Genomic DNA, 24,483 nt, shown 5'->3' on the forward strand with positions numbered 1-24,483 from the left:
GTTGCTGTCCCGCTCACGGCCGCCAGGTGGCAGCGGCGGCAGTGCCCACGGAGTTTGCAAAACCGACTTTTCTGGTTCCGACCCAGGTGGGGTGCATGAGGCGCCGTGGGAGGACGGGAGGCCTGGCCTGGCATGGGGCTCAGCCAAGTTTCACCCCTCCACAAACCCCGCCGTGGTGGTCCCTGAGCACAGAGCCAGGAGTCAGCCTTGAGCACTGCTGAGTGTGACCCGAAAACAGACCAAAAATGAGCACCCAGCAGGGAGGGCGATGGCCTGCCACATAGCCGACCCGGGTTCGATACCTGGTACCCCATCAGGTCCCCCTGAGCATGCCAGGAGTGATTCCAAAGCCCAGAGACAGGAGTCAGCCCTGAGCACTGCCAGACACGGGCCAAAAACTAACTAAATAAATAAACATGGAGGGGCCGGGCGGTGGCGCTGGAGGTAAGGTGCCTGCCTTGCCTGCGCTAGCCTAGGACGGACCGCGGTTCGATCCCCCGGCGTCCCATATGGTCCCCCAAGAAGCCAGGAGCAACTTCTGAGCGCATAGCCAGGAGTAACCCCTGAGCGTCACAGGGTGTGACTCAAAAACCAAAAAAAAAAAAATAAACATGGAGACTCGAACCCAGAGCCATTGTCATCCCAGGATTTTGTTCCTGGACATCTCTCGGGGCAGCTTTCGGCAAACAGAAAGTGTGATGGTTCTGGGGTTCCCTGAGGTTCAGGGATCCCTGCAAGGTGACCCCATGGTAGAAGCATCCCCCAGACCCACCCCGATAGCGGGGCCATGCCTCCTCGGCTCTGAGAATTTCCTGGCTGGGCCCGACCTTGGCAGCTTCTGTCTGTTCCCAGATGAAGGCTATCGGGCCCGCTTGCTACCCCCTCAGTACTCGCCTCGCCTGACACTGGGCATCTTGTTTACGCCACGGCCCTCACAACTTGGTTCCCCAGCACTGGCTGATGCTTCTCGGTACCCCTCTGTTGCTGGGGTCCGGAGCTCTTTCCACAAGGCCCAGGGCAGTGGGGCCCAGTGACACTGTGACCTGGTCCCTGTCCCCTCCAGACGCCCGGGTCCGCCCTGACCTGCTTCTGAGCCGCGCACAGCTGGATTCCAATCGCTTGGTCAAGACTCAGCAATCAGTGGAGATATCTGGGTCCACACCCCACAATCTCCGCACCCGCAACCTGCCTGGCAGACGCGCCCAGGCCACCCTCTGCCACCTTCCTGGCACCTCTGAGTCACCGGCCGGGTCTGGGCTCCATCCAGTGGCCTGCCCCAAGACTTTTCTAGCAGGTCCCGGGGCTGCTTTGGGACCAGGGTTGGTTTTGAGGGTGGGGAGCATCTGGACACCTGCGGAGTCTTTTGGGGGCCACTGAACCCTTTGGGAGTTGTCGGACCCAGACATGGTCTAACCCTGCATATCCCCCTCCTTCCCCTGACCTGTACCCCACTGTCTCCCATGGGCCCCTCTGCTTTCTGGGTGCCTCAGTCTCATGTTTCTGGTGTTTTCTCTGAGTCCTTCCTCAGCCCAGAGGGGTTGTGCCCGGCCTCCTCCCTTCTTTCTGGGGCTCAGTCCCAGCTCTGTGCTCAGGAATCACTCCTGGCTCTGTGCTCAGAGGTTACTCCCAGCTCTGTGCTCAGGGCTCCCTCCTGGCAGTGCTCAGGAGACCCTATGGAGTGTGGGTGGTGCTCAGGGCGGATTTCTGACTTTGCACTCAGGAGCCACTCCTGACAGGCTCATGAACCTGTGGGATGCCGGGGATCAACCCTGGGTCAGCTGCGTGCAAGGTAAACAAGGACTCTATCCTATCCCCAGGCCCCCAGACCAAGTTGGCAGCCGGGGGGCCTAGGGCATTCCAGACATTCTGGAACCCACAGGCCCATTGGTGCAGACACCAGGGTTTGAGGGGGCACCGGGCCTGCAGTAGTGCTGGGTGTTCTTGGCAGGCGGCTGGAGGAGTGTCTCCTGTGACCAGACCTCGCGCCCAGCCGTGGCCACTTGATCCTCGGTAAACAGTGTCCCAAGAGGCTGGGCCCGGCCACACTCGGCCGCTGTCCAGAGGCCGGAAAACACTCGGGTCACCGCTGGGGACACGGCCCCACCTCCGCCCGGCCCAGTCTTGTCTTAAGTGGTCAGGATGGGGGGTCCCCGGGCTGTGGGGCAGCCAGATTGTCAGGCCTGTACCATGCGAGAACCCTCAGCCACAGCACAGCAGGAAGACGTTTGTTTGCCTTGCCATCGGCTGACCCGGGTTCGATGCCAGGCATCCTGTAGGGTCCCCCGAGCCCTCCAGGGGTGATCCCTGAGCACTGCTGGGTGAGGCCCCAAAACAAACAAAGAAACAAAAATCACAAACAGGGACCAGAGTGATAGCACAGCAGTAGGTTTTTGCCTTGCAAGCAGCTGACCCAGGATGAACCTGGGTTCGATTCCCAGCTTCCCTTATGGTCCCCCTGAGCCTGCCAGGAACGACTTCTGAGCGCAGAGCTGGGAGGAACCCCTGAGTGCCACTGGGTGTGACCCAAAAACCAAAAATAAAGAAAATCACAAACACACAAAAGGTGATCAAAATTAAAACTATGATGGAAGTTAGAGACCTTCAGGGGTCCAGGGAGTCTTGGGGGGTCCGGAGTCCCATGACAGACCTGCAGCCCATCACCCCTAGTGGATGGAGGTGTATGTTTCTCCTGACTCAAGATCCCATGTGGGGGCACCATTGATGGGCTCCCCACCCCGACATCACCTGCTGAGAAGCTCAGATCAGATTCAGGCACTGCAGGGACCCCCTTCCCATCCGTCCATCTGGGGGGACAGTACCGTCCTGCCAGATCTGTGAGCACAGGGAGGGGAGTACCTAGGCGGATTCGTGGGTGGCCTCTCCTCTCGCCCATCCAGCGGAGACTGAGATATGTCACAGTAATAGGCTGGTGAAAGGGCATCGAAGGTGGGGTTTTGAGGGCTGAGTAGATTCGTCAGTAAGAGACCAGTGAGTCCAGAGTGACCCTGTGATCTTAGGCTAGTGAACCCCACTGTGTGGGGGCGAGCTGGGGGCGCCCCTATCCAGTGGTACCCAGCAGGGCTGCAGACCGGGCCCCAACCCCAGACGGCCCTCCCCGGGGCTGGTGGCGGCTGGTGCGTCACAGGGCCGGCTCAGGAAGTGCTCTAGCTCCCCTGAGGTGCCACTTCCTGTTGCAAGAGACTGGAAATGCTGACGGAAAGTTCTGGAGAGTAGGGCCTGCCCGGCCCCTGTTCCCCTCAAGCTGCCCCCTCCCATGCCCCAGGCTCAGCCTTGCAACTGGGAAGCAGACCTTGGCAGGCTCAGGAAACACAAGTTGGGGTGCTGCTGGTGGGGCCTAAAGCCAGTCTAGGGTCCCTCACAGGACCTCCCAGTCACAAGCCCATCTGTATCTGCTGCTGCCCTGACCCACTCGGCCCAGCCTGGCCAGCCTGGGGGCCTTCCTAGGCAAACTCCTCTTCACCCATCAAAACCCTCCCTGGGGGTCAGAGAGATAGCACAGAGGTAGGGCGTTTACCTTAGACTCAGAAGGATGGTGATTCAAATCCCAGCATCCCATATGGTGCCCCGCTCCGAGCCTACCAGGAGCAATTTCTGAGCATAGAGCCAGGAGTAGCCCCTGAGTGCTGCCGGGTGTGACCCAAAAAACAAAAAACCCTCCCTGGCAGACTCTTCTTCACCCATCAAAACCCCATGCTGAGGGCTTGTTTCCTTCTGTGCCCTAGCAGTTCCAGCCCTCAGCATGCGGTGTGGTGTGGGTGTGGATGCCACCCTGCTGAATCGGATCGGAACGCTGCTGGTGTAGGATTTGGGATCCCCCTTTCCACTATCCATATGTCAGGCCTTTTAGCAGCCCCAAATGTGGACTCTGAGGACGGGAGGAAATCCCAGAGCTCTGCTGGCTGGTCAGATGTTCTGGCCGGGTCCAGAGTGGCCCCAGACCCTGCTTAGCACCATCAGCACCCGCTTTCTGGAACTTTCCTTTGAGAACATGAGGGGCCCAAGGCTGAGCACGGAGTCTGAAGGGACCAGGACAGAAGCGGTGTTGGCCAGACCCTCTGTGCGACTCCAACCCGGCTTCGAGGAGTGTCCAGGGAAACACGCATGGTTGGGGTTCAGGGTCAGTGTTAAGTGCAGGGGTCAGCAGGGGCTCCAGGAAGTGTGTGGCTGGGGCAAGGCCGGACATCAGTCGTGTCCCGGGACCCGTGGCACAGGGATGGGGCACATCAGCAGCTGGGCTGGGTGTCATTCTAGCACCTTCTTCTCCCACATCCCTCGGCGGGTCCCACCGGGGGACAGGACACGGGCGGCACAGCCTGGGCTCCGCCCCTCCTCCTGCAGCGACCCACTTCTCTTTTCTGCTTTGTTGGTTTTGCTTTGGGGCCACCCGCAGTGCTCTGTCCCCAGCCCAGGAGGGTTCTCTGGCCGAGAGGGGCCCCCACGGGATGAGCTCAGCAGGGCCGCATCTGGGAGTCAGGCGCTGGGGCCGGCCCCGGGACAGGCCGTGCCGAGCCCAGAGCAGGACAGCCTGTGCTTGTGCCGTGCAGGGAGGGCGGCGGGCGCGGCCCAGATTCCTGAACAGCAGCGCCTGGACCCAGGCCAAGCGGTTGGTTGCGACTCAGGGGAGGGATTGGGGGGGACAGGAGGGAGGGCGCTGCTGCAAGTGGCTGAGCCCTTTGGTCCCCGGAGGGAGGGCAGAACCAGCAGAAACCTCTGAGCACTGTGGGAGAGGCCCAAATTCCCAAAATAAAAAAGGACTGGACCAGAGAGGAGAGAAAAATGACTCAGAGACAGTGAGAGACTCAGAGGTAGTGAGAGACAGAGAGATAGCAAGACAGTGAGAGACATGGAGACAAAGAGACAATGAGAGGGGCCGGGCGGTGGCGCTAAAGGTAAGGTGCCTGCCTTGCCTGCGCTAGCCTTGGACGGACCGCGGTTCGATCCCCCGGTGTCCCATATGGTCCCCCAAGCCAGGAGCGACTTCTGAGCGCATAGCCAGGAGTAACCCCTGAGCGTTACCGGGTGTGGCCCAAAAACCAAAAAAAAAAAAAAAGAGACAATGAGAGACAGGGACAGTGAGACAGAGACAGTGTCACATGGAGAGACAAAGAGCGAGAGACAGAGATGGTGAAAGACAGCGAGAGACAGAGATAGAGACCATGAGAGATATTGAAAGAGACAGTGAGACAGAAATGGTGCGAGACAGAGAGTGAGAGATGTCAGTGAGAGACAGAGACAGAGTGAGAGAGACCATGTGAGACATTGAAAGACAGAGACAGGGAGACAGAGACATTGAGAGACAGAGACAGGAAGAGATACAGAACAGTGAGATAGAGATGAGAGATAGTGAGACAGAGTCAGGGAGAGAAGACCATGAGAGGACGCCAGTGGTTGGAGGCCGGGAGTCCTGGGAACAAGGGTGTTGCCCCAGAACCTGCCACAGGAACCCTAAGTCTCAGGCCCCCCAGACCTGCAGGTGGGGATGGGTGGTTGTTTTGGGGTGCCGGGTGAAACTGGGGTCTCAGCCAGTCTCCCTCTTCGCCCCTCTCAGCCCACAAGGGTTGTGACTCTTCTGTCCTGCCAGGACCTGGCAGGGCCTCAGAGATCAGGTTTCGGAAGCCAAGGAGGAGGCACTTGAAGCCCAGAAGCCATCTGCACCCCTGAACCCAGCACCCCTGCAGCCCGGTCACAGCCGAACCCCCCACCATGGGCACAAGGACCATCCACCCCACTGTCCGGCGACCAGCACAGGCCCGGGGCAGATGGCACCATGGGGGGCAAGGGCACCCCTAGTCCCAGAGGGGAAACAGACTCGGAGGAATCAGGTGCCTGGGCTGGGAGCCCCATCGTCCCTGGAGAGAAGGTGCCTGGGGGGGATCCTGCTGGGATATGCGTGAACACACAGTCAGACTCACACACACATTCAAACTCACACACACACACACACACACACACACACACACACACACACACACACACACACACACACACGGCAGCCTCCTCTACGGTGCGAGGGAAGAAACCAGCCGGCCCAGGGCACCTTGAAAGCTTTATTGAAAAATTCGGACAAGGGGCCGAGCTGGAGCACGGTGGGGAGGTTGACCCGGGTACGATCCCTGGCTTCCCACAGGGTCCTCGCCCACCCACCCCCATGGTACCCCAGGAGTGATCCCTGAGTGCAGAGCCAGGAGTCAGCACTGAGCACGGCCAGCTGTGGCTCAAAACAAACAAACAAACAAACAAACAAAAATGAAATAGAACAAAAAAGTCCCAGAAAAGCACCATCAGGACAACCTGAGAAATGCTGGTTCCGGGTTGGCCCCGCCCCCACCTGGGCTCAAGTCCTGCAGAGTTGGGGGGGTCCTCTGCAGCACCCACCGTGTCCTAAATACTCTCCCACCACCCTGCGCCCTGTGGTGTTATCCCTGAGGGCCCCAAAGTCATAGCTAGATTTCAGGGGTCTCAAGCCTGGAGATCCCCCCAAAGTCCACTGAGGTCCCAGGAGAGAACTCCTACACCTCCTTGGGTCCCCCGGGTCCAGTCCCCCTTCCACGTCTCTTCACCCTCCCAGCTCGGATGCTTCAAAGCTGCAGAGAGAAAGCCCTTCCTGGGCCAGGAGAGGTGATGGTGGCACACGAGGTCCCAGGTTCGATCCCCAGGACTTTCCACATGACAGCAGCAGCCTGAGGGACACCACCTCCAGGAAGGCGCTGCCCCTGCCCGTTCTGGACTCAGGGTCTGCTCTCTCTCTCTCTCTCTCTCTCTCTCTCTCTCTCTCTCTCTCTCTCTCTCTCTCTCTCTCTCTCTCTCTCTCATCCTTGGGGTCCTGAGCAGCCAGTTCCACGAGCAAGAGCAGGAGATGCTCCTGTGTGGTCTTGGCCCCAGACTCAGTTTCCCCATCTTGGGTCTTGATGCCTTTATGCTGCCTGTGAACCATTTCAGCCTCTGGTCACGGCAGCAGCCTCACGAGCTGGGGTGTCGGATGGGGTCCTCCTGTGAGACACGAGGCTGTCAGGAGACCCCCTCACCAAGGGCTCAACAACCCCCCAGGGACCCTCTAAACTCTGGTTCCCTCACTCCAGACCGAAAAAGAAAGGAGAGTGAGCCAGAGCATTAGCACAGTGATAGTTTGCCTTGCAAGTGGCTAACCCCGGAAGGACCCAGGTTCGATCCCCAGCATTCTATACAGTCCCCCACACACACCGTGCTTGCCAGGGACGATTTCTGAGCGCAGAGCCAGGAGGAACCCCTGAGCACTCACCTCCGAGTACAGGGGAGGTGGGCGGTAGCGGAACTCCTGGATATAGAGCATAAAGGGGTCCGCGAAAAACAAGGGGAGGTCCTGGTTTTCCGGGGCGAACACGGGGCTGTCATCTGCCACCACCTCTGAGTATTCTGGGGGAGCTGCGGCAGATGAAGTGGGGTGATGTGACAGAGGCTGGAGGAGAGGAGGGAGTCCCGGGGCCCCTGGCACCCCAAAGAAAAGGGATACGCACCTTCCGGCCACTCCAGCGGGGTCCCCGGCTCCCAGCCCAGCATGAGGCTGGTGGAGTGGACGCAGAGCGGGTGCAGGGGGACCGTCCCGATGACCAGGGGCAGCTCCAGCAGCAGCTTGGATGTCCCTGGGATGTCCACGCACACCTGTGCGGTGGGGAGGACGAGATTGGAGGTGCACCTTGCGTTGTGGGGGGGTCCGGGGGTAGGGAACCCCCGCGGGTGTGTACCTTGAGCGTGTATTCCACGTGGAGCACCCGGCAGCCCAGGATGGAGGGCCCCACCGGGGGGATGTGCAGCGCCCGGCCCTGCCACAGCGCCCGCCGCCCGGGGGCCACCGCCTCGCCGCCCAGACGGGCCACCACCACGTGCTTCTGCTTCCTTGCCCCCCGAGCCCCGAAGGTCTGCGTCTGCACCAGGGCGGCCCGGGGCTGCACTGGCTTGGACGAGCTGTTGTCGATCTCGGCGAAGATGGGGATGGCCTCTCCTGCAGGACCCGGAGATGGGGGTTCAGCCTCAGTTTCCCCATGCCCCGGGGTGCGTGCCCAGCACCCCGCACCTCACCCACCCGTGCGCCCAGCCCGGCACCTGGCGTGTAGCCTTTGCGCTCGATCTTGGCCGACAAGGACACGAGGCCGCGGTTGCTGTACCAGGACCGAGCCACCTTCTCCCGGGCGCCGGCCTGCGGGGCCTGGGGCGGGCGAGATGGGGGTGAATGGGCCGCTGTGTGCCAGCCCAGCGCGCCTGGTGGTGCTGGGGAGGCCTTGCCAGGACTGGGGGGCCCTCAGAGTCACGGGGCAGTGGAGAGGGAGGAGGGCACCAGCCTAGCAAGTGGTAGACTCGGGTTCCTTCCAGGCACCCCATAAAGTCCCCCAAGACCCTCCTGGAGTGATTCTTTTTCGTTGTGGTTCTTTTGAGGACACACTCAGCATCGCTCAGGGATGATTCCTGGCTCTGCGCTCAGAAATCGCTCCTGGCAGGCTCAGGGGACCATTTGGGATGCCAGGTATTGAATCCGGGTCCTTCTGGGGTGGGCTGCGTACAAGACAAATGCCCTACTGCTGGGCTATTGCTCCAACCCCCTGGAGTGATTCCTTTTGGCGGTTGTTATTCTGAGACACACCCTGCGGTGCTCAAGGGTTGCTCCTGGCTGGTTCCTGGGGAACCCTGAATGAAGCGGAAGATAGACCCCAGGTCGGCTGTGTGCAAGGCAAACGCCGTGCTATGGCTCCGACTACTGGAGTGAGCTGAGAGCAAGGAGGGAGCCTTGAGCACCCCTGGGTGTGATCCCAAAGCAAGAAAGAGGACCTGGGAGGGGCATGAGACAGGGGGAGAGACTGAGGCATAGTCCAGGGGACCAGGACGGGCCTCGGAGCCCAGAGAGGGTGACACAGCAAAGAGACAGACATGCACAGAGACACACAGAACTGAAATTCCTTTTTTTTTTTCCTTTTTGGGTCACACCCGGCAGCTCTCAGGGGTTCCTCCTGACTCTACGCTCAGAAATCGCTCCTGGGAGGCTTAGGGGACCCTATGGGATGCCAGGATTCGAACCACCGTCCTTCTGCATACAAGGCAGATGCCCTACCTCCATGTTATCTCTCCAGCCCCAGAACAAAATTCTTAGCCCCCGGCTCCACAGCCGGGCCCAGCGGGTCCCTCACCCCGTGGGGAGCTGGATCCCTCCCTCCTGGCTTTTGGAGGTGCCCCGACGCACCAGCAGTGCCGGGGTGTTGATGTCCAGAGGCTCGATGACCGTGAAGACCTTCTTAGCCCGGCGTGCGGGGACCCAGGGCCGGCTCAGCACCGCCTTGAGAGAGTAGCGGACACTGCCGTGTTTGCCCTCAAAGGACGTCACCAGGGTCCTGGGGGCGGGTGGGGAGGGTGCGCTCAGGTGTTTGGGGGGAAACTGAGGCATAAACCTAGCTGGGGTGTGTGTGGTGGATCCCAAGGATCCCTCCGGAGCAGACCCTGGGGTGCAAAAGCCAAAGCACCGCAGAGGAGGAACCCCTTCCCACCGGGGTGGGGAGCCCAGGCCAGCTTGGAGAGGAGGCTCCGGGTTTGGGGGGGGCGCTCCGGGACCCCCAAGCCCGCCTCTGCCACCTAGGCAGGACTTACGGGGGCAGCTGGAAGCTGAAGGGGAACTCGTGGCGGCCCGCGGGCAGCCTGAGCGTCTGTCCGGCCTCTGCGGGTGGGACACGGCAAGGCGGGCGGCTCAGGAGCGCGTCCCCGGGGCGCACAGGGGCGCAGGGCCGGGACCCCCCTGAGCCGCCTACCTGGCGCCAGCAGCGTGGCCCGGCGGCTCAGCAGGTCCAGGCGCTCACTGTGGCTCTGCGTGTAGGCGGTGCTGGAGCCCGAGCTGCGGGACTCGGTCCAGTGCGCGTGGGCCCGGCCCCGGGCGCGCAGAGTCAGGGCGCCCAGGCGCACGGGGCCCGCCAGCTCCAGCCTCACCCGGCCCGCCAGCGCCTGGCCGCCGCTGAACACCGGCTCGGACCCCGCGGCCGCGCCGTCCAGCAGCACTGAGAACGCCTTCACCCGGTCGAAGAGCATCGTGGTTCGGGGACCCACGCGAACCACGCGGTGTCGAACCTGCGGACGCGCGCGCCGAGGCCGGCGACTCTCGGCGGAGACACCGCGAGCCCTTTTATACGGCTGAGTGACAGGAGGCCACGCCCCTGGAGAAGCCGGCCAATGAGAGCGTCGAGGGGCGTGGTTACAGGGTGAAATTGACCAGCCCGGAACTCCAACGCTCCGGCTGCGCCCGCCCTCCCTGCCTGCCTGCCTGCAGGTCGGTTCATGGAATGAGTATTGGGTTGTTTGGGGGTGCTGCTCGGGGCTGACTCCTGGCTCTGAGCTCGGGGATTGCTCCTGTGCCAGTGCTCAGGGCGGCCCCAGAGCCTCCGGCACTGCCACTGTGCTGCTCCTGCTCATACAGTGGGGTCTAGCACCCCAAAACATGCTGTTAGAACACCCCAACACCTCCTTCTTGGGGCCCCCCTCCTTACTCCTAGGAGGGTGAGGAGGAGAGGGGCATTCGGAACCCACAAGGACACCTCGATCCTCCCTTCTGGGCCAGGGTAGCACCCCCTTATCATTTGCTAGCACTCGGGAACTATGTCCTCTTGAACCCAGCTGGGTTCACTGGTTCAGCTGGGTAAACTGAGGCAGGGCGGTGGCTGGCAGCAAGGAAACCCGACTTTGGAGATAAAGGTGGTTCCCCCGAGTCCTCCCAAAGCTCTTTGTCTTAGGGCCACACCCAGCAGTGCTCAGAGGTTACTCCTGGCTCCGAGCTCAGGGATCATTTCCTGCTCAGGGGAGCCTAAGAAATGTTGGGGATTGAACCCGGGTCGGACTTGTGTAGGGCCAACGCCTTTCCCGCTGTGCTTTCGCTCTGCCCTGGCCTGTCCGCTTCGTGTCCTCGGGGACCCAGAAATGAAGCGAGAAACTTGAACCTCGCAGGTGACCCGCGGGAAGCTGGGCCATTCAGATTAATCATTAATTAGATTCAGGCCACTCCTCCTGCTTGAGCCGGTGGTGTGTGCGTGTGTATGTGTGTGTGTGTGTTGTGTGTGTGTGTGTGTGTGTGTGTGTGTGTGTGTGTGCCACCCTGTTGCGGGTATGAGACACTATCAAGATCTGTCCTCAGGGCCTGGAGCTAGTGCACAGCGGGGAGGGCTTTGCCTTGTAGGGTCCCATCCCCGGCATCCCATAGGGTCCCCCGAGCCTGCCAGGAGTGATTCCAGAGCACAGAGCCAGGAGGAACCCCTGAACACCTCTGGGTGTGGCAGAAAACAAACAAAAACCCAACTAACAAAAACACCCAACAAGGGGCCCGGAGAGATAGCACAGCAGCGTTTGCCTTGCAAGCAGCCGATCCAGGACCGAAGGTGGTTGGTTCGAATCCCGGTGTCCCATATGGTCCCCCGTGCCTGCCAGGAGCTATTTCTGAGCAGACAGCCAGGAGTAACCCCTGAGCACCGCTGGGTGTGGCCCAAAAACCAAAAAAAAAAAAAAAAAAAAAAAAAAACACCCAACAAACCAAAACATCCACAGCAAAAATATCTGATCTCAGGTCGGGCTCAGAAAACCTTGGCCCAGCCGGGGCTCAGTTTCCCTTGGTGCAACAGGGGCGGAAGTCGGATGTGGGTTTGGGTTTGGGTGAAGGAGCCCTCTGCAGGAAACAGTGGGCCTCAGTTTCCCCTCTCTGCAAGAAAGAAGAAAGCTGGTGATCAGCTGGCCTCTGTCCCTTAGGTGAAGGTGAACTCCACAAGGCTCAGCACAGGGGCCCTCGGGGGACCCTCCTCCCTGCTCACCCCTTCCTAGGCTGGAATGCGGCCTCACCGGCCTCAGTTTCCCCAAGAAACGCGGAGGATCGAAGGCCTCCAGGTGAATTGCGGGTGGGGTGCGCCCTCTGCTGGTTATCGCGTGTACTGCGGCCTGGACGCAGCACTCATCCGGACTCCAGGGTCTCTGGGCTTCGCCCCCCAACCCCACCCCAAGACCCGGGCCCCCCGGGTGAGGACTGGGTCTCACCTGGCCATGGCTACCGATGAGAAGGCCCGGGGCAGGGCAGAAGGGGAAAGTAGAGGCTGTAGGTAGGACTGCATGGAGGAGGTGGTGCTGGGATTGAACTGGGGGGGTCGTGTTCCCTGGAGGGAGGACTCAGAGGGGTGAGGAGAAAGAGGAGGCCCTGGCAGGAAGGCGAGTCTCCTTGGTGGGTCCTGGGGGCTGTGAGGAACATGAGGGGTCACACAGCGGCTAGGCCCGGGTAAGGCCAGAGGACCCCAGATTCCTCGGAACACAGGGCAGGAAGTGTGACTCACTTTCTTATCCATCCCACATCTTTTCTTTTGCTCCTGCCCAGTATGGTCTGAAGCCCCCCGAAACCTAGTCACAAGCATGTCACCATTTTATGGATTCCCTTCCTACTCCAAGGAGGAAGAGGGGCACCTGAACCTGCAGGGGCACCCCTCCCCTCCCTCTGTGCAACACCCCATTTCATCTGCAAGCCCTCGGAGACTATTATATCCCTGGGACCCAGTTGGGTAAACTGAGGCAGGGCCAAGACTAGGTAGCAAGGAAGCCGGGCTTTGGAGATAAAGGTGGTTCCCTTGAGTCCCTGAACTCCAGAGGCGTCCACCTTGCACAACTAGGCTTTTGCCTTTTTTTCTTTTTGAGCCACATCTGGCAGTGCTCAGGCGTGACTCCTGGCAGCACTGGAGGGACGCAATATGAGATGCCGGGGATCAAACCCGGGTCAGTCCAGTTCGAGGGAAGTTCCCAGCCCTCTGTGCTCTCACTCTGGCCCCTGTACAGCTACGCTGGGGGAGAGGGGGTCTGGAAAGACGGAGAGGTGGGTTAGGAAGGGGGTGTGGTCGGGGTGATCTAAGCCGAGGGGTGCTGAGCTGACACTCGGTCACTCAGATTAGGCCACCCCCAAAAAACCCAGGAGCTTGAGATAAGGGAAAGGAGACCCAGAGAGAAATGATCACCCTTCAGCCAGTGTTACCAACTGAGCTGAGGTGGCCCCCACAACTTCCATACCCGGGGCCGTCACCTCCCTCCCCAGGAAACACATGAGCACCAGAGTGTGGGTCCCGCTTTATTGAGAATTGCCGAGACCCCGTCACCCCACACCTGGCCCCTGCCCACCAGGGGCCGGGGTGCAGCCAGGGCTGGGGTTTGGGGACCAGAGGAAGCTCCAGGCTCACGTCGCGGCGGTGGGGGGAGTGGGCGGGATGTGGGAAGCCTCGGGGGTCCGGCCCCGGGTCGTTCGGCCCAACGCAGCCTCCTGAACCCCAAAGTGTGTGGGTCGAGGATCCGGATGGGGCCCCAGGGTCCGTCAGTCCCAGCTGGCCACAGAGGGCCTTGCCCTCTGGGGGCTCCTGGCCGGGGTGCGGCGGTGGTGGTGGCGGCGGCGGGGGGCGCGCAGGGCCTGGGCGATGAGCCGGGGCAGGGCCTGCAGGGCAGCCCCCAGCGCGTCCAGCCGGGCCTCCAGCGCCGCCAGCCGGGCCTCGAGCTCATCGTGCTGAGCCTGCAGCTCGGCTGTGAGCTCACACAGCAGGTTCTGCGTCTGCGGACACGGAGACACGGTAGCTGGTGTTGGCGAGGGCGGGGACCCCTCAACCTGGCACCTCAGGGCGGTGGGAGGCCAGGAACACTGACACACAAGCACAGAGCCACATGCATGCAAACACACAAGCACACACGTGCCACGGGGCCTTTCTGCCCCCAGCAGAGTCCCAATTTCTGTTACCCCAGGGTGGGGGGCGGTACCCACCTTGGCCAGGTCTGCCAGCGCATTGGCCTGGTCGTTGAGCTTCCCCTGCTCGATCTTCACGCTCCGGAGTCTGTGCGATGGGAAGGGCCGAGGGATTGAGGGAACCAGGGTGGGGCAAGGCCTGGGGTGTCTGCGAGGGGCGAGGGGACAGCCACCTGCATGCATCCACTGCCCCCCATACTCACTTTTGAGCTCTGCAGGGCGGCGATGGGAGAAAAAACAGAATGGAGTCAAGGCTGGGGTTCCAGTTGGAGGAGCTGCTCTCCCGACGCCAAAGCAGACCGAATGAGGGGCGCCTCCCCTCAGCCCCTTCTGTTGCTGGTCCAGCCTGGCCCATTTCCCCACAGCTCTGGGGTTACACCCATTGGCGCTGGGGTGTCAGAACTGGCCATCGCTGGCTTAGCACCCCAGAGCATCTCTTTAGCCCCCGTGATTTTCATCTAAACTGTCCCTGGGGTTCTCAGACGTGGACTGACCATGACACTCTCGGGGGGCTCAGGACGCCCTTCCAGGAGACTCTGCTGTGGCCATCCTAGGGGCGCTCTCAGGGGCCCCTGGACCCCCTTGAGGGCTAAAGGGGCCCCAGAAGAGCTGAAGGTTCTCACCACCCTCAACAGTTTGGGAAGGACTATGAGGGGGTCTAAGCCCACCCAGAGTCCTTATAAATGTGGGTTAATTCGGTGCAGGAGCATCTGGGATCAATTTTTGGTGCCAAGACAGCAGGTAGGGCATTGGCCTTAAACGTGGCCAACCCAGGTTCAATGCCAGTATCCCATAGGGGTCCCAAGGGGTCGGAGAGATAGCATGGAGGGTAGGGCATTTGCCTTGTATGTGGAAGGATGGTGGTTTGAATCCCGGCATCCCATATGGTCCCCCAAGCCTGCCAGGAACAATTTCAGGAGTAACCCCTGAGCGCTGCCGGGTGTGACCCAAAAACCCATAGGGCTCCCAAGCACTGTCAGGAGTGATTCCTGAGCACAGAGTCAGGAGAAACCCCTGAGTGCCACTGGGTGTGGTCCCAACACAGAGAAAGAGGCAAAGAGCCTTAAGGGAGAAGCAGCTCCTGCATACCCCACCACCACCCTGCCACTCTAGGACTCGGGTCTCCAGGGCGCCACTCACTGATGAATGGCTTGGAGGAACTGGCGCTGGTGCTTCCGAACCCGGCCGGGGTCCGGCCGCCTCACCAGCCTCGTGTGTTTGTAGATGAGCCACGTTTCCCGCAGGACGTTGGCCGCCGTGTTCTTCACCTGCGGGGACAGGGGCTCAGTGTGCCCCCCAACACGACATGGCCCAGCCTGGCCCACGGGGGCAATCCCGCCTGCCCACCCACCCGGCCTTGATCCTCGGAGGGAAACTGAGGCCGGCCCTACCCGCTTGCTGAGTTGCGTGTCCATCATGAAATTGTGCACATGCTTCTCGGCCTTGGTGAGCTCCAGCTTCCGGGCCACCACCGCCACCACCAGCGCCGTGCAGCCGGCACCCTAGGGGATAGGGGTCCCTGTCAGCAGCTGCTGTCTCCTCCAGGAAGCCCCCTTGATTTCATGGGGCTAATAGGGAGATGTGGGTGACAGTCATTCGCAGGGTTACGCCCTCCCAATGACACCTACCATGATGCCGGTGAGCAGACACACGGCCTTGCCGCAATAGCTGTGGGGCACCATGTCTCCGTAGCCGATGGACAAGAAGGTGATGGAGATGAACCACATGGCGCCCAGGAAGCTGCCGGCCACCTCCTGCCTGTCTGGGGGCCTGTGTGTATGGGTCTTCTCAGGGCAAGGGAATGGAGGAGCCACCCTGCACCCCGAAACCCTCCAAGCACCCCAAACCCTCCCCATGACCTCAAACCCTTGTGTACCTCCAAACCTTCCCTGTACCCTGAAACCTTCCTTTGTATCCCAAAAGCCCTTACCCCCAGAAACCCTCTGTTCTTTCTTCCCTGCACCCCTGAACCCTGACTATCTTCCAGCTTGGCTCTGGATCCTGGGCAGCGAGGGGCACCTATCTACGTGTGCCTCTAACCACCCAACCCCCTTCCCCAAGACAGACCCATTGTCAGCAGACACACAGACAGACACATAGATGGATGGACAGACAAGACTCAGGAAGGCCAAACACACGGAGTCAGGCCCAAGTCAGCCTCAGGCCCACCCTGATGGGATCCATGTCCCCAGACAGGAGGAGGGTGGCATGGGGATCCCCACCCAGCCTCAGCGTTTCTCCCAGACTCCCCCAAAGCCCCAAGTGCAAAGTTAGGGGTGGGGGACAGGGAAGGGGCGACTCACATGCCTTCCCTGGAGTCCGGGGTGCAGCAAGCAGAGACGAAAAGGAGGGTGCATGAGACGTGGGGCCCCTTCTCTTACAGCCTCCACCCTCCGGGGTCCTCGAGACCAGGTCCCCCCATCAAATGAGCCGAGTTCTCCCAGGCCTGTGCCCTTCCAGCCCGAGCAGTGCCAGTGCCTGGCGGGCACATTCCCAGGAAAATAGGCTGCCGAGCAGCAACCTGGACACGGGCACACGCACTCCCACCCGCTCCCCTGGCGCAGGCGCCCACGCACCTCTCGCACACGCGCACGGTCCAGGCGGCGAGCACCCAGGACGACAGGCTGCAGACGAGCAGCACGGTGCCGGGACACACGGTCATGAGTGTCTTCATGACGAAGCGTGTGTTGAAGGTGACCTTGTTGAGCGCGCCGATGCTTCGGCTTGATGCGTCGCTGAAGGCGCGGCTGTGCAGCAGCAGCACGCGGCCCAGCAGGTAGAGGCGCAGGAACATGGGCACGGACAGCAGCACGTCGGCGTCCGCCTCAGCCACGGCGGGCGCGTAGCTGAGCGCCAGGCGTGCCGTCCAGCCCAGCCGGTGGTGGCCCGGAGCCGGGTGGATGGCGCACACCGCCAGCTCCAGCGAGATGAGCAGCGCGCGCTCGCGCGTCATGGCCACGCGCCAGTCGGCCGCGCCGTTGTCCACCATGAACAGCTGGATTTCCCGCGCGTGGTACAGGACCACCAGGCCCAGCAGGATCAGCGTCGACAGGCTGATGAGCGACTTGAGCGCCAGCGAGCACAGCGACCCCTGCGAGTGGCACATGTGGGGGTCGGGGCTCCACGGCCGGACCTGCCTCCCGTGCGCCCTCGTCTACAATCGTCTCCATCGCCAACCCCATATGCCCTGCGTCCGTCTCCATAGCTGACCCCGTGCACCCTGAACCCATCTCCACTCCTGAACCTCCTAGCGCCCTGGGCCCCAATCTCCGCCCATCTCCATGGGGCCCCATGCACCCTGAATCTGTCTAAGCCCGCCCGTTTCCATGACGGACCCTGTATGCTTTGCGCCCATCTCCACGTCAGAACCCCTAGTGCCCTATTCTCCGTGGCCAACCCTCCCCAATGCACCCTGCGCCCCATCTCCATCTCTATGGCCCAACCCTCTATGCCCCCGTCTCCAGGCTCCCTGGGGCCTACCTTGGCATAGACACCCCACGACAGCTCAGCCTCGGCTACCATGGCCACAATCCCGAACATGCCGAAGATGAGCGCGTAGTCACTGAGTCGCTTGCGCTTCTCAAACAGCTGCCGCCGGTGGCCCAGGCGGTGGCCCGGGCTGGGGGAGCCCCAGGGCCCGCCCTCCTCATCCTCGTCCTCTTCCTCTTCTTCCTCTTCCTCCTCCTCCTGCTCCCGGAGTTGCACCCGCCCACTGCCCTTGGTCCCTACCTGGAGGCCAGAGCTCACAGCAGGCAGCGCAGGGCAGCCGGACTCGGGGTCCTGGGCGTCTCGGCTCGAGGCCTTGCCCAGGGGCTGCGCCCCGCAGCCGTTGAGACTGTGGCTGTTCATGGCTCTGCAGGTACTGCGCTGCAGTTCGCTCGAGGCCCGGGGCCCGGCATGGCTGTGCCGCGGAGTCCCGGTGCCGACCTGCAGGGAAGAGGGAATGCCAGTCATCGTAAGAACCAGAAGTTGGATGGGCCCGGAGAGATAGCACAGCGGCGTTTGCCTTGCAAGCAGCCAATCCAGGACCAAAGGTGGTTGGTTCGAATCCCGGTGTCCCATATGGTCCCCCATGCCTGCCAGGAGCTATTTCTGAGCAGACAGCCAGGAGTAACCCCTGAGCAACGCTGGGTGTGGCCCAAAAACAAAAAAAAAAAAGAACCAGAAGTTGGGGGCCCAGAACAGCCGGCTGGGAGGGGTCCCAGGACCCCTCTGTGTTCTAGCAGCTCACCACACAGAAGCCAGAGCCATGCTCTAGGCCTGATCTCTGATTTTTACCAATGCACCCTGCCCACTGGACAGCACCCTCCTTCCTAGACCCCCGTGTGCAGGGAACTTCCTGGGGTCTTCAGGGCTGACAGCAGGAGCGGAACCATCCTCCTGGATCACCAGGTGCTGGACGGGGAGCCCTGGGCCCAATGTGGGGCAGAGCTGCAGCAGCCAGGTGGGCAGGCAACACGATGCCAGAACTAGGATGCCAGCTGGGACATGGGGCAGAGTGGTCAGGCAGTGCCCTAAACAGGGGGAGAACAGGTGAGGACAGGGCGAGCAGAGCTGGGGTCTCCTGGGCAGGGGCGGTAAGCCCTGCTGCAGGAGCCAGGCTGGGTGTGGGGAGGAGGCGGGAGGAGAGAGGCCCAGAGATGCTCAGCATAGTGATCAAGGTCACACAGCACGGTGGGGGTGGGGTGGGACAGGGTGTTCAGACAGGAGGGTCTAGTGCGGCACTATCCAGCCTTGCTCTGTGGGCCTGGCTGTGGGATGTGGGGTGCGGTCTGCACAGCTGAGACCCCCAGTAAAAGCAACTAGGGCCAAAGTGCAGCCAAGGTCTGCTCAAGAGAATGAGGATCCCCTCCCCAAAGCCCTGGATAAGCTTGCATATCAACGAGGGGCTCTTTTCTGGGTGATGAGTAGCACCCCAAAAATTGAGGACTTGGGGTTGGAATGACAGCACAGCAGGGAGAGCTCTTGCCTTGCACACAGCCTATCCAGGCTCGATCCCTGGCATCCCATAGGATCCCCAGAGCCTGCAAGGAGTGAGCCCTGAGCACTGCCAGGTGTGTCCAAAACAGACAAACGGAGCTGGAGCAATAGCACTGCAGTATGGCGTTTGCCTTGCACACGGCTCACCTGGAAAGGACCTGGGTTCGATCCCCGACATCCCAAAGGGTCCTCCTAGGGGGATTTGAGTGCAGAGTCATGAGTAACCCCTGAGTTCTGCCAGGTATGGCCCCAAAACAAAATTAAAACAAAACCCACAAAGATCCAGGACCTCCCGAGTCTGTCTCTGGCTTTGGGGGTGCCTGGCATGGAATGAGAATCTTGCCCCAGAGACCGACTTTCCAGAGACTTGGGCACTGAACTCCCAACTCCGTGCGGGGTGCTGAGCGATTCTGCTGGTCACATGAAGGCCTTGGGGGACACTGGGTAGCAGTGGCCCAGGTAGGACACCCCAGCTCGCTCCTGCACACCCAGTGGGGGAAAGTGAATGGCAAGAGCTCTAAGGCGGGTACCCTGGGGGTGTCACTGGATGCAGACTAATTGCACCTGCCCCTTTCCACCAACAATCCCACATGGCAGGAGCCGTGGCGCGTGGGACCCCTGGACCACCCATCCCGGGGTGGGCTGCCCTTAGGTAAGACAACAAACCCCTGCAGTGACTCCCACCTGGGGCTGCTGTCAGGACAAGTGGGGAGAGACGTGATCACCGCCAAGCTTGCAGTTTGGACCCAAGCACAGGGCCTCAGGGGGCGTCCTCTAGCCTCGGCCCTGGGGGAACCCCCAAGCCAAGCGGATTGCAAGGCCTGACCCCACCTTCCCCAGCGGGATAGTGTCCCAGACCGGGCTCCCCGACCCACCGAGGCGCCCCCTCTGCCCCCCAAAGCGTCCCGGGTCACCGACTCTGCAGAGCGCCCCGACTTGATGGCGCCCCAAGAGCTGCGATGAGCCCCGAGACGCGTCCTCCCGCCCCGCCAGCAGACTGGGGTGCCCCTGCCCGAGGCGGGGGTCCTGGGACCTTCCCGGGGTCTCCCCCGTCTCCCCGCGGGGCCCCTGCGCACCCCCCACCCTGTACCTGCGGGGCTCGGCTGGAGCGCGCACCCCGGGGCTGGGGTCCGGGGCGCGATCGGGGCGCGGCCCGCGGGGCGCGCGGATTCGGCCGGGCCGGGGTCGCGGGTCCCGGGCGCATCCCCCGCCCCAGCGCGCCCGCCCGGGCCAGCGGAGGGGGCGGAGCCAGGCGGGCGGCGGCGCTGATTGGCCGAGCGCTCGCGGACACCGCCCACCCGCGACCCCGAAGGCTCCGCCCCCTCTTAAAGGTCCCGCCTCCGCCCCTGGGGACCCGGAGATGCGGGTCTCTGCACGGCCAGGCCTGGCCCGCTAGACCTCTAGTTCCGAGCGCCCCAAACCCCCAAAGCGGTTCCCTGCGGCTCTGCGGCCTCCCCTGGGTGAGATCTGAGGTTGCAACTTTGCCAAAGGACTGGGCACTCTGGCCTGCAAAGTGCGTGTTTTGCGTGTGTCGGTGTGATCTGGGGTGTCCCCATTACAGAAACGATTCTGCAGGACACCAGCGTCCCCAGCAGGGCGATACAGGGCAGAGTGGGCCCCAAGGGGACCTGGGGGACCTGGGATAGGAGGGGCAGGAGGAAGTGAGGAATAGAGGGGTGACTAGTTCTCCAGGATTTGGGGACCAGGAGATGCTGTCAGCAGCCCCCCACATATAAGGCTGGAGGCATCATGGGGACAGACACAAGATACCCCCCCAAATCGGGGTCACGTTGGAGGTGGAGGCGAGAGAAAATTCAATGGAATGTGGGGACCCAGCATGGGCTGAGAGGGTGATCAGATGACCTTGTCTTGGGGGGCTGAGTGACAGCAGAGCGGGGAGGGCGTTTGCCTTGCACGAGGCTGAACCAGGTTCAAATCAATTTCCATAGGGTCCCCTGAGCACTGTTAGCCAGAAGCAAACCTCTGAGCACTGCCTCAAAAATAAAAATGAACAACAAAAAAGCACACAAAAAGTAAAACGGAGTGGGGAGGGAAACGGGGGAAAATTGGTAGCAAGAAACATGCACTGTGAGGTGTCTTGGCAACTATGACTGAAACTCAAACTGTGTTTCTCACAGTGGTTCAATAAAAAAAAAAATATGGAGTATTGAGGCCAGAGCGGTGGTGCAGGTGTAGGATGTTTGCCTTGCCCGAGCTAACCTAGAACGGATGGTGGTTTGATCCCCCAGCATCCCATATGGTCCCCCAAGCCAGGGGAGATTTCTGAGTGCATAGCCAGGAGTAACCCCTGAGTGTCAGCAGGTACATATATATATAGCATATGGGCCAGGAGCAATGACACGGTGAAAGGGTGTTTGCCTTGCATGTGTCCCACTGGAGTTTGATTCCTGGCATCCCATAGGGTCCCCTGAGCCTGCTAGGAGTGATTCCTGAGCAAAGAGCCAGGAGTAAGCCCTGAGCACTGCCTGGTGTGACTCACAAAAACAAAACAAAACAGGGCCCGGAGAGATAGCGCAGTGGCGTTTGCCTTGCAAGCAGCCAATCCAGGACCAAAGGTGGTTGGTTCAAATCCCGGTGTCCCATATGGTCCCCCGTACCTGCCAGGAGCTATTTCTGAGCAGACAGCCAGGAGTAACCCCTGAGCACCGCCGGGTGTGGCCCAAAAACCAAAAAACAAAAAAAAAAAACAAAAAAAAATAAATATATAATATATGTGGCCATCACAACACCCGGACAGCAGCTCCATGTACCAGGTATACTCCAGCCTCGGCCCAAATGGCAAACTCCTACGCCTCTATCTGAACCCTTCTGAAAGAACAAGGTCATCTCCTCCAAGATGCCCTCCTAGCATTCTCCAGACTCAAAGGATCCTCATCCACTCCAGTCCCCAGCATGGGGCATCGGGTCCCATAGAGACTGGCCACAGGCATGCCAAGCCCAGGGCCCTTCCCTGTGGCCCAGACCCCAGGAATTCTGACCCTGGGGCCCCCCATGTTATACAGTCCCAGGATCTGTGTATGGCTATAAAACTCTGTCCTGTGAGTCCTGTGGCCTCCTGCACTGCCCCCTGCTCCCCTTCCTGCTCCCACTCCTGCCCCAGCCCTACAGTCCCCTGCACCCCCAAATTCTGCAGCAAGGTACCCTCAGATAGGCCCTGCACTGCTCAGGGCCAAGAAGGGACCCACAGTTCATACATATCAGCTGAGGGGGGACAAGACCAAATACCGGGGGTGGGGAGAAGGTCCCCTGTCCTGATAGTTCAACTGGGATTCAGGAGACGTGAGGTTCGTCTCAACATTGCAGAAACAGCCGCCCACCCCCCAAATTGCAAACCCAGAAAAGCCAGCCTGGCTAAAGGGACCAAAGAAATCCATCCTGGGGTTCCTGAGAGATATTTAACAACATGGTGATATTGGGGGATTTAAAGTCACACACACACACACACACACACACACACACACACACTGTAAGGACACACACAAACACACTCTGTTCCGCCCCACTGTATGTCAGGGGCCACTCACCCTGTGTCTGCTGGGGTCTCAGGACTAGCCTTGATGGAAAAGCTTCGGATCCCGCTGGGAGCTGGGACCTTCCGGGTCTCCCCTGGACCTGCAGAAGCAGAGGCAGATGTGGAGAGCACTGAGCCCCGAGTAGAGCGGACATGGGCTCTGAGCACAGGGTGACCCTGCTGACTCAGAAACATGAGGATCAGGGGTGCACTTTGCCTCCAGAACCAAGACTAAAGGAAGGAGGGAGAGCCTCCTTGGTGTCCCCGTGGGCACAGATTGGCCTGGAGAGCATAGTGCTGGCGGGTGGGTGGGAGGACAGGGCCGCCCAAGGTCAAGAGGGGCAGAGTTTCGGGGATCCCCAGTGCACCCGCTCACCCCAGCATTCCTGGCACATGCGGAGGTGCAGATGGGGGTGACAGGCTGCCTGTCTCATGCTCCGCTTGGCCTGGGGATCCACAGGACAGGCTGGGCGGACGACCCGACCCAGCAAAACCCACTGCCCCACACCCTGAGCCGGGCTGTGGCGCGCTGTGTGACCTTGGTTCCGCTCTGACCCTCTCTGGGCCTCAGCCGCCCCCATGTTGGAGAAGGGCATGGGGTCCCAGGGAAGGCGATTGGAAGAGCAGCAGAGCCCAGCACCTAGAGGGCAGGCGGGTCGAGCGTCCCCTGAGTCCCTGCGGCAGGGAATCCCCAGCACACTCTGGGGGCTAAGAAAGGGGGAAACAGAGGGACCCCGCTTCTCCCTCCCTCCTCATCCCTGCAGGGGGACTGGCTCAAAGCCCCCCAGAAGACCCGCAGGGAAATTCGGGCGTCCCAGAGCTGAAGTCTTCTTGTTACAGGAGCATGGGGGAGTCGGAAGCAGAGTCGGGATAGATAAAAGGCTTTTCCCTCCTCCCGTGGCTCCCCCAAACCACTGCGCCCCGCCTGCCCAGTCTTGGGGCCAGGACCCCGGGGACCCCGAGCGGACCCGAGGGCGCCCTTTGCTGCCTACTCACCGCGGCTGCAGCCGGAGCCGCCGGCCCGCCCCGCACGGGGGAGCCCAGGGGTGCGCGCGCCGCCGCCGCCGCCGCAGAAGCACCGCCCGGGCGCGCCCGGTTTCCCCGTTGTGCGCGCGCGCGGGGGTCCCCTCGGCCACCCCCAACAGGGGCGTCACTGTCAGGCCCTGGCACGCACCGGGAGGGAAACTGAGTCCCGGTCCCGAGCTCCAAGAGCGCACACAGGAAGAAGAAAGATTTTTGGGGTCCACTGCCCCGCAACGTGTCCAGTTTTTTTCATGGGAAAAAGGGACCGCGGGCTGGGGGCACCTCTAGAGTCTGGGGGTGAGTTTGTGCGGGGTAGCGAGTGAGGCCCCTGCCTCGCAGGCAGATCCCGAGAAACAGAAGCCTAGCGGGGCGCAGACAGATACCCCGAAAGTTGTCCCTCTCCGCGCTCGGGCGCGCGTCCCGGAACGGTGCGCGGCGGGAAGGCGAGGAGGGGCCGGAGTTTGGGGCTCGGGGTTCAGGGTTCGGAAGCCAGTGACCTCGATTCCTCCAGCGCCCACTTTGGGGGGTCCCCGCTCGGTCGCGTCCCCTGCCCAGTCTCCAGCCACCGCGCGCGCGCGCGCGCGCCCACGGGTCTCTGCGCCCTCATCCAGCCTCTTTCCACCCGAGTTTGGGGCAGAGCGAGGGCTTCTCCCTGGAGAGCGAGCCGCATACCTTTTGTGGTCTGGTCACCCCCTTTTCCCCATGCATCCTAAAAATAGACCTTCCCTCCCCCCCCCGCCCATTTCCCTTCCCCTCCACAGGCGTCCTTGCGCGCGCGCTGGCGTGGCCAAGGCGGGACTGGGCGCACCGCAGGGCTGGGCGGGGCGGGGAACCGGGGCACGGGGGAGAAGGCGGGTCTGCAGGGTGGATGCTTCTGGGGTGAGGGTGTCGGGAGCCGCAGAGGCGCCACCCCGGGCCATGATGGAGTCGGTGCCTTTGTGAGCTGCTGGAGAGACTCCCAGAGGGAGGTGGCCAGGGCGCACAAACTGGCACCCCTGAGAAGGGTCCCCAACCCACCCCCGACCGCTACTCCTGGGTCTCTTGCAGCCAGGGAGTCCCCGCCCGCGTGTGTGCACCCGGGGAGCGCCTGGCGCTCACAGGCCCCCAGAAAGGGGCTAGCCGCGCGCCCTAAGACGCGAGCTGGCCACACCCCCAGTTGCCCCAACATTGACAC

The 24,483-nt window shown here is 61.6% G+C and overlaps 2 protein-coding genes across 2 annotated transcripts; both read right to left on the reverse strand.

The window, feature by feature from the left end:
- Positions 1-6,054: 6,054 nt before the first annotated feature.
- On the reverse strand, positions 6,055-10,077 carry ARRDC2 (arrestin domain containing 2). Its single transcript, XM_049787714.1, has 8 exons — positions 9,789-10,077; positions 9,631-9,697; positions 9,230-9,377; positions 8,101-8,203; positions 7,743-7,999; positions 7,515-7,659; positions 7,280-7,422; positions 6,055-7,011 (listed from the first exon to the last, which is right to left on the reverse strand). Exons 1-8 carry the CDS (start codon positions 10,060-10,062, stop codon positions 6,982-6,984), a joined length of 1,167 nt encoding a protein of 388 aa, XP_049643671.1. The 5' UTR covers positions 10,063-10,077; the 3' UTR covers positions 6,055-6,981.
- Positions 10,078-13,315: 3,238 nt separating this feature from the next.
- On the reverse strand, positions 13,316-23,334 carry KCNN1 (potassium calcium-activated channel subfamily N member 1). Its single transcript, XM_049787758.1, has 9 exons — positions 23,283-23,334; positions 22,300-22,387; positions 17,255-17,701; positions 16,312-16,865; positions 15,403-15,544; positions 15,166-15,276; positions 14,915-15,042; positions 13,793-13,862; positions 13,316-13,585 (listed from the first exon to the last, which is right to left on the reverse strand). Exons 3-9 carry the CDS (start codon positions 17,621-17,623, stop codon positions 13,355-13,357), a joined length of 1,605 nt encoding a protein of 534 aa, XP_049643715.1. The 5' UTR covers positions 17,624-17,701; positions 22,300-22,387; positions 23,283-23,334; the 3' UTR covers positions 13,316-13,354.
- Positions 23,335-24,483: the final 1,149 nt, after the last annotated feature.

The sequence above is a fragment of the Suncus etruscus genome, chromosome 15 (genome assembly GCF_024139225.1).
Source record: "Suncus etruscus isolate mSunEtr1 chromosome 15, mSunEtr1.pri.cur, whole genome shotgun sequence".
Classification (NCBI taxonomy): Eukaryota; Metazoa; Chordata; class Mammalia; order Eulipotyphla; family Soricidae; genus Suncus; species Suncus etruscus.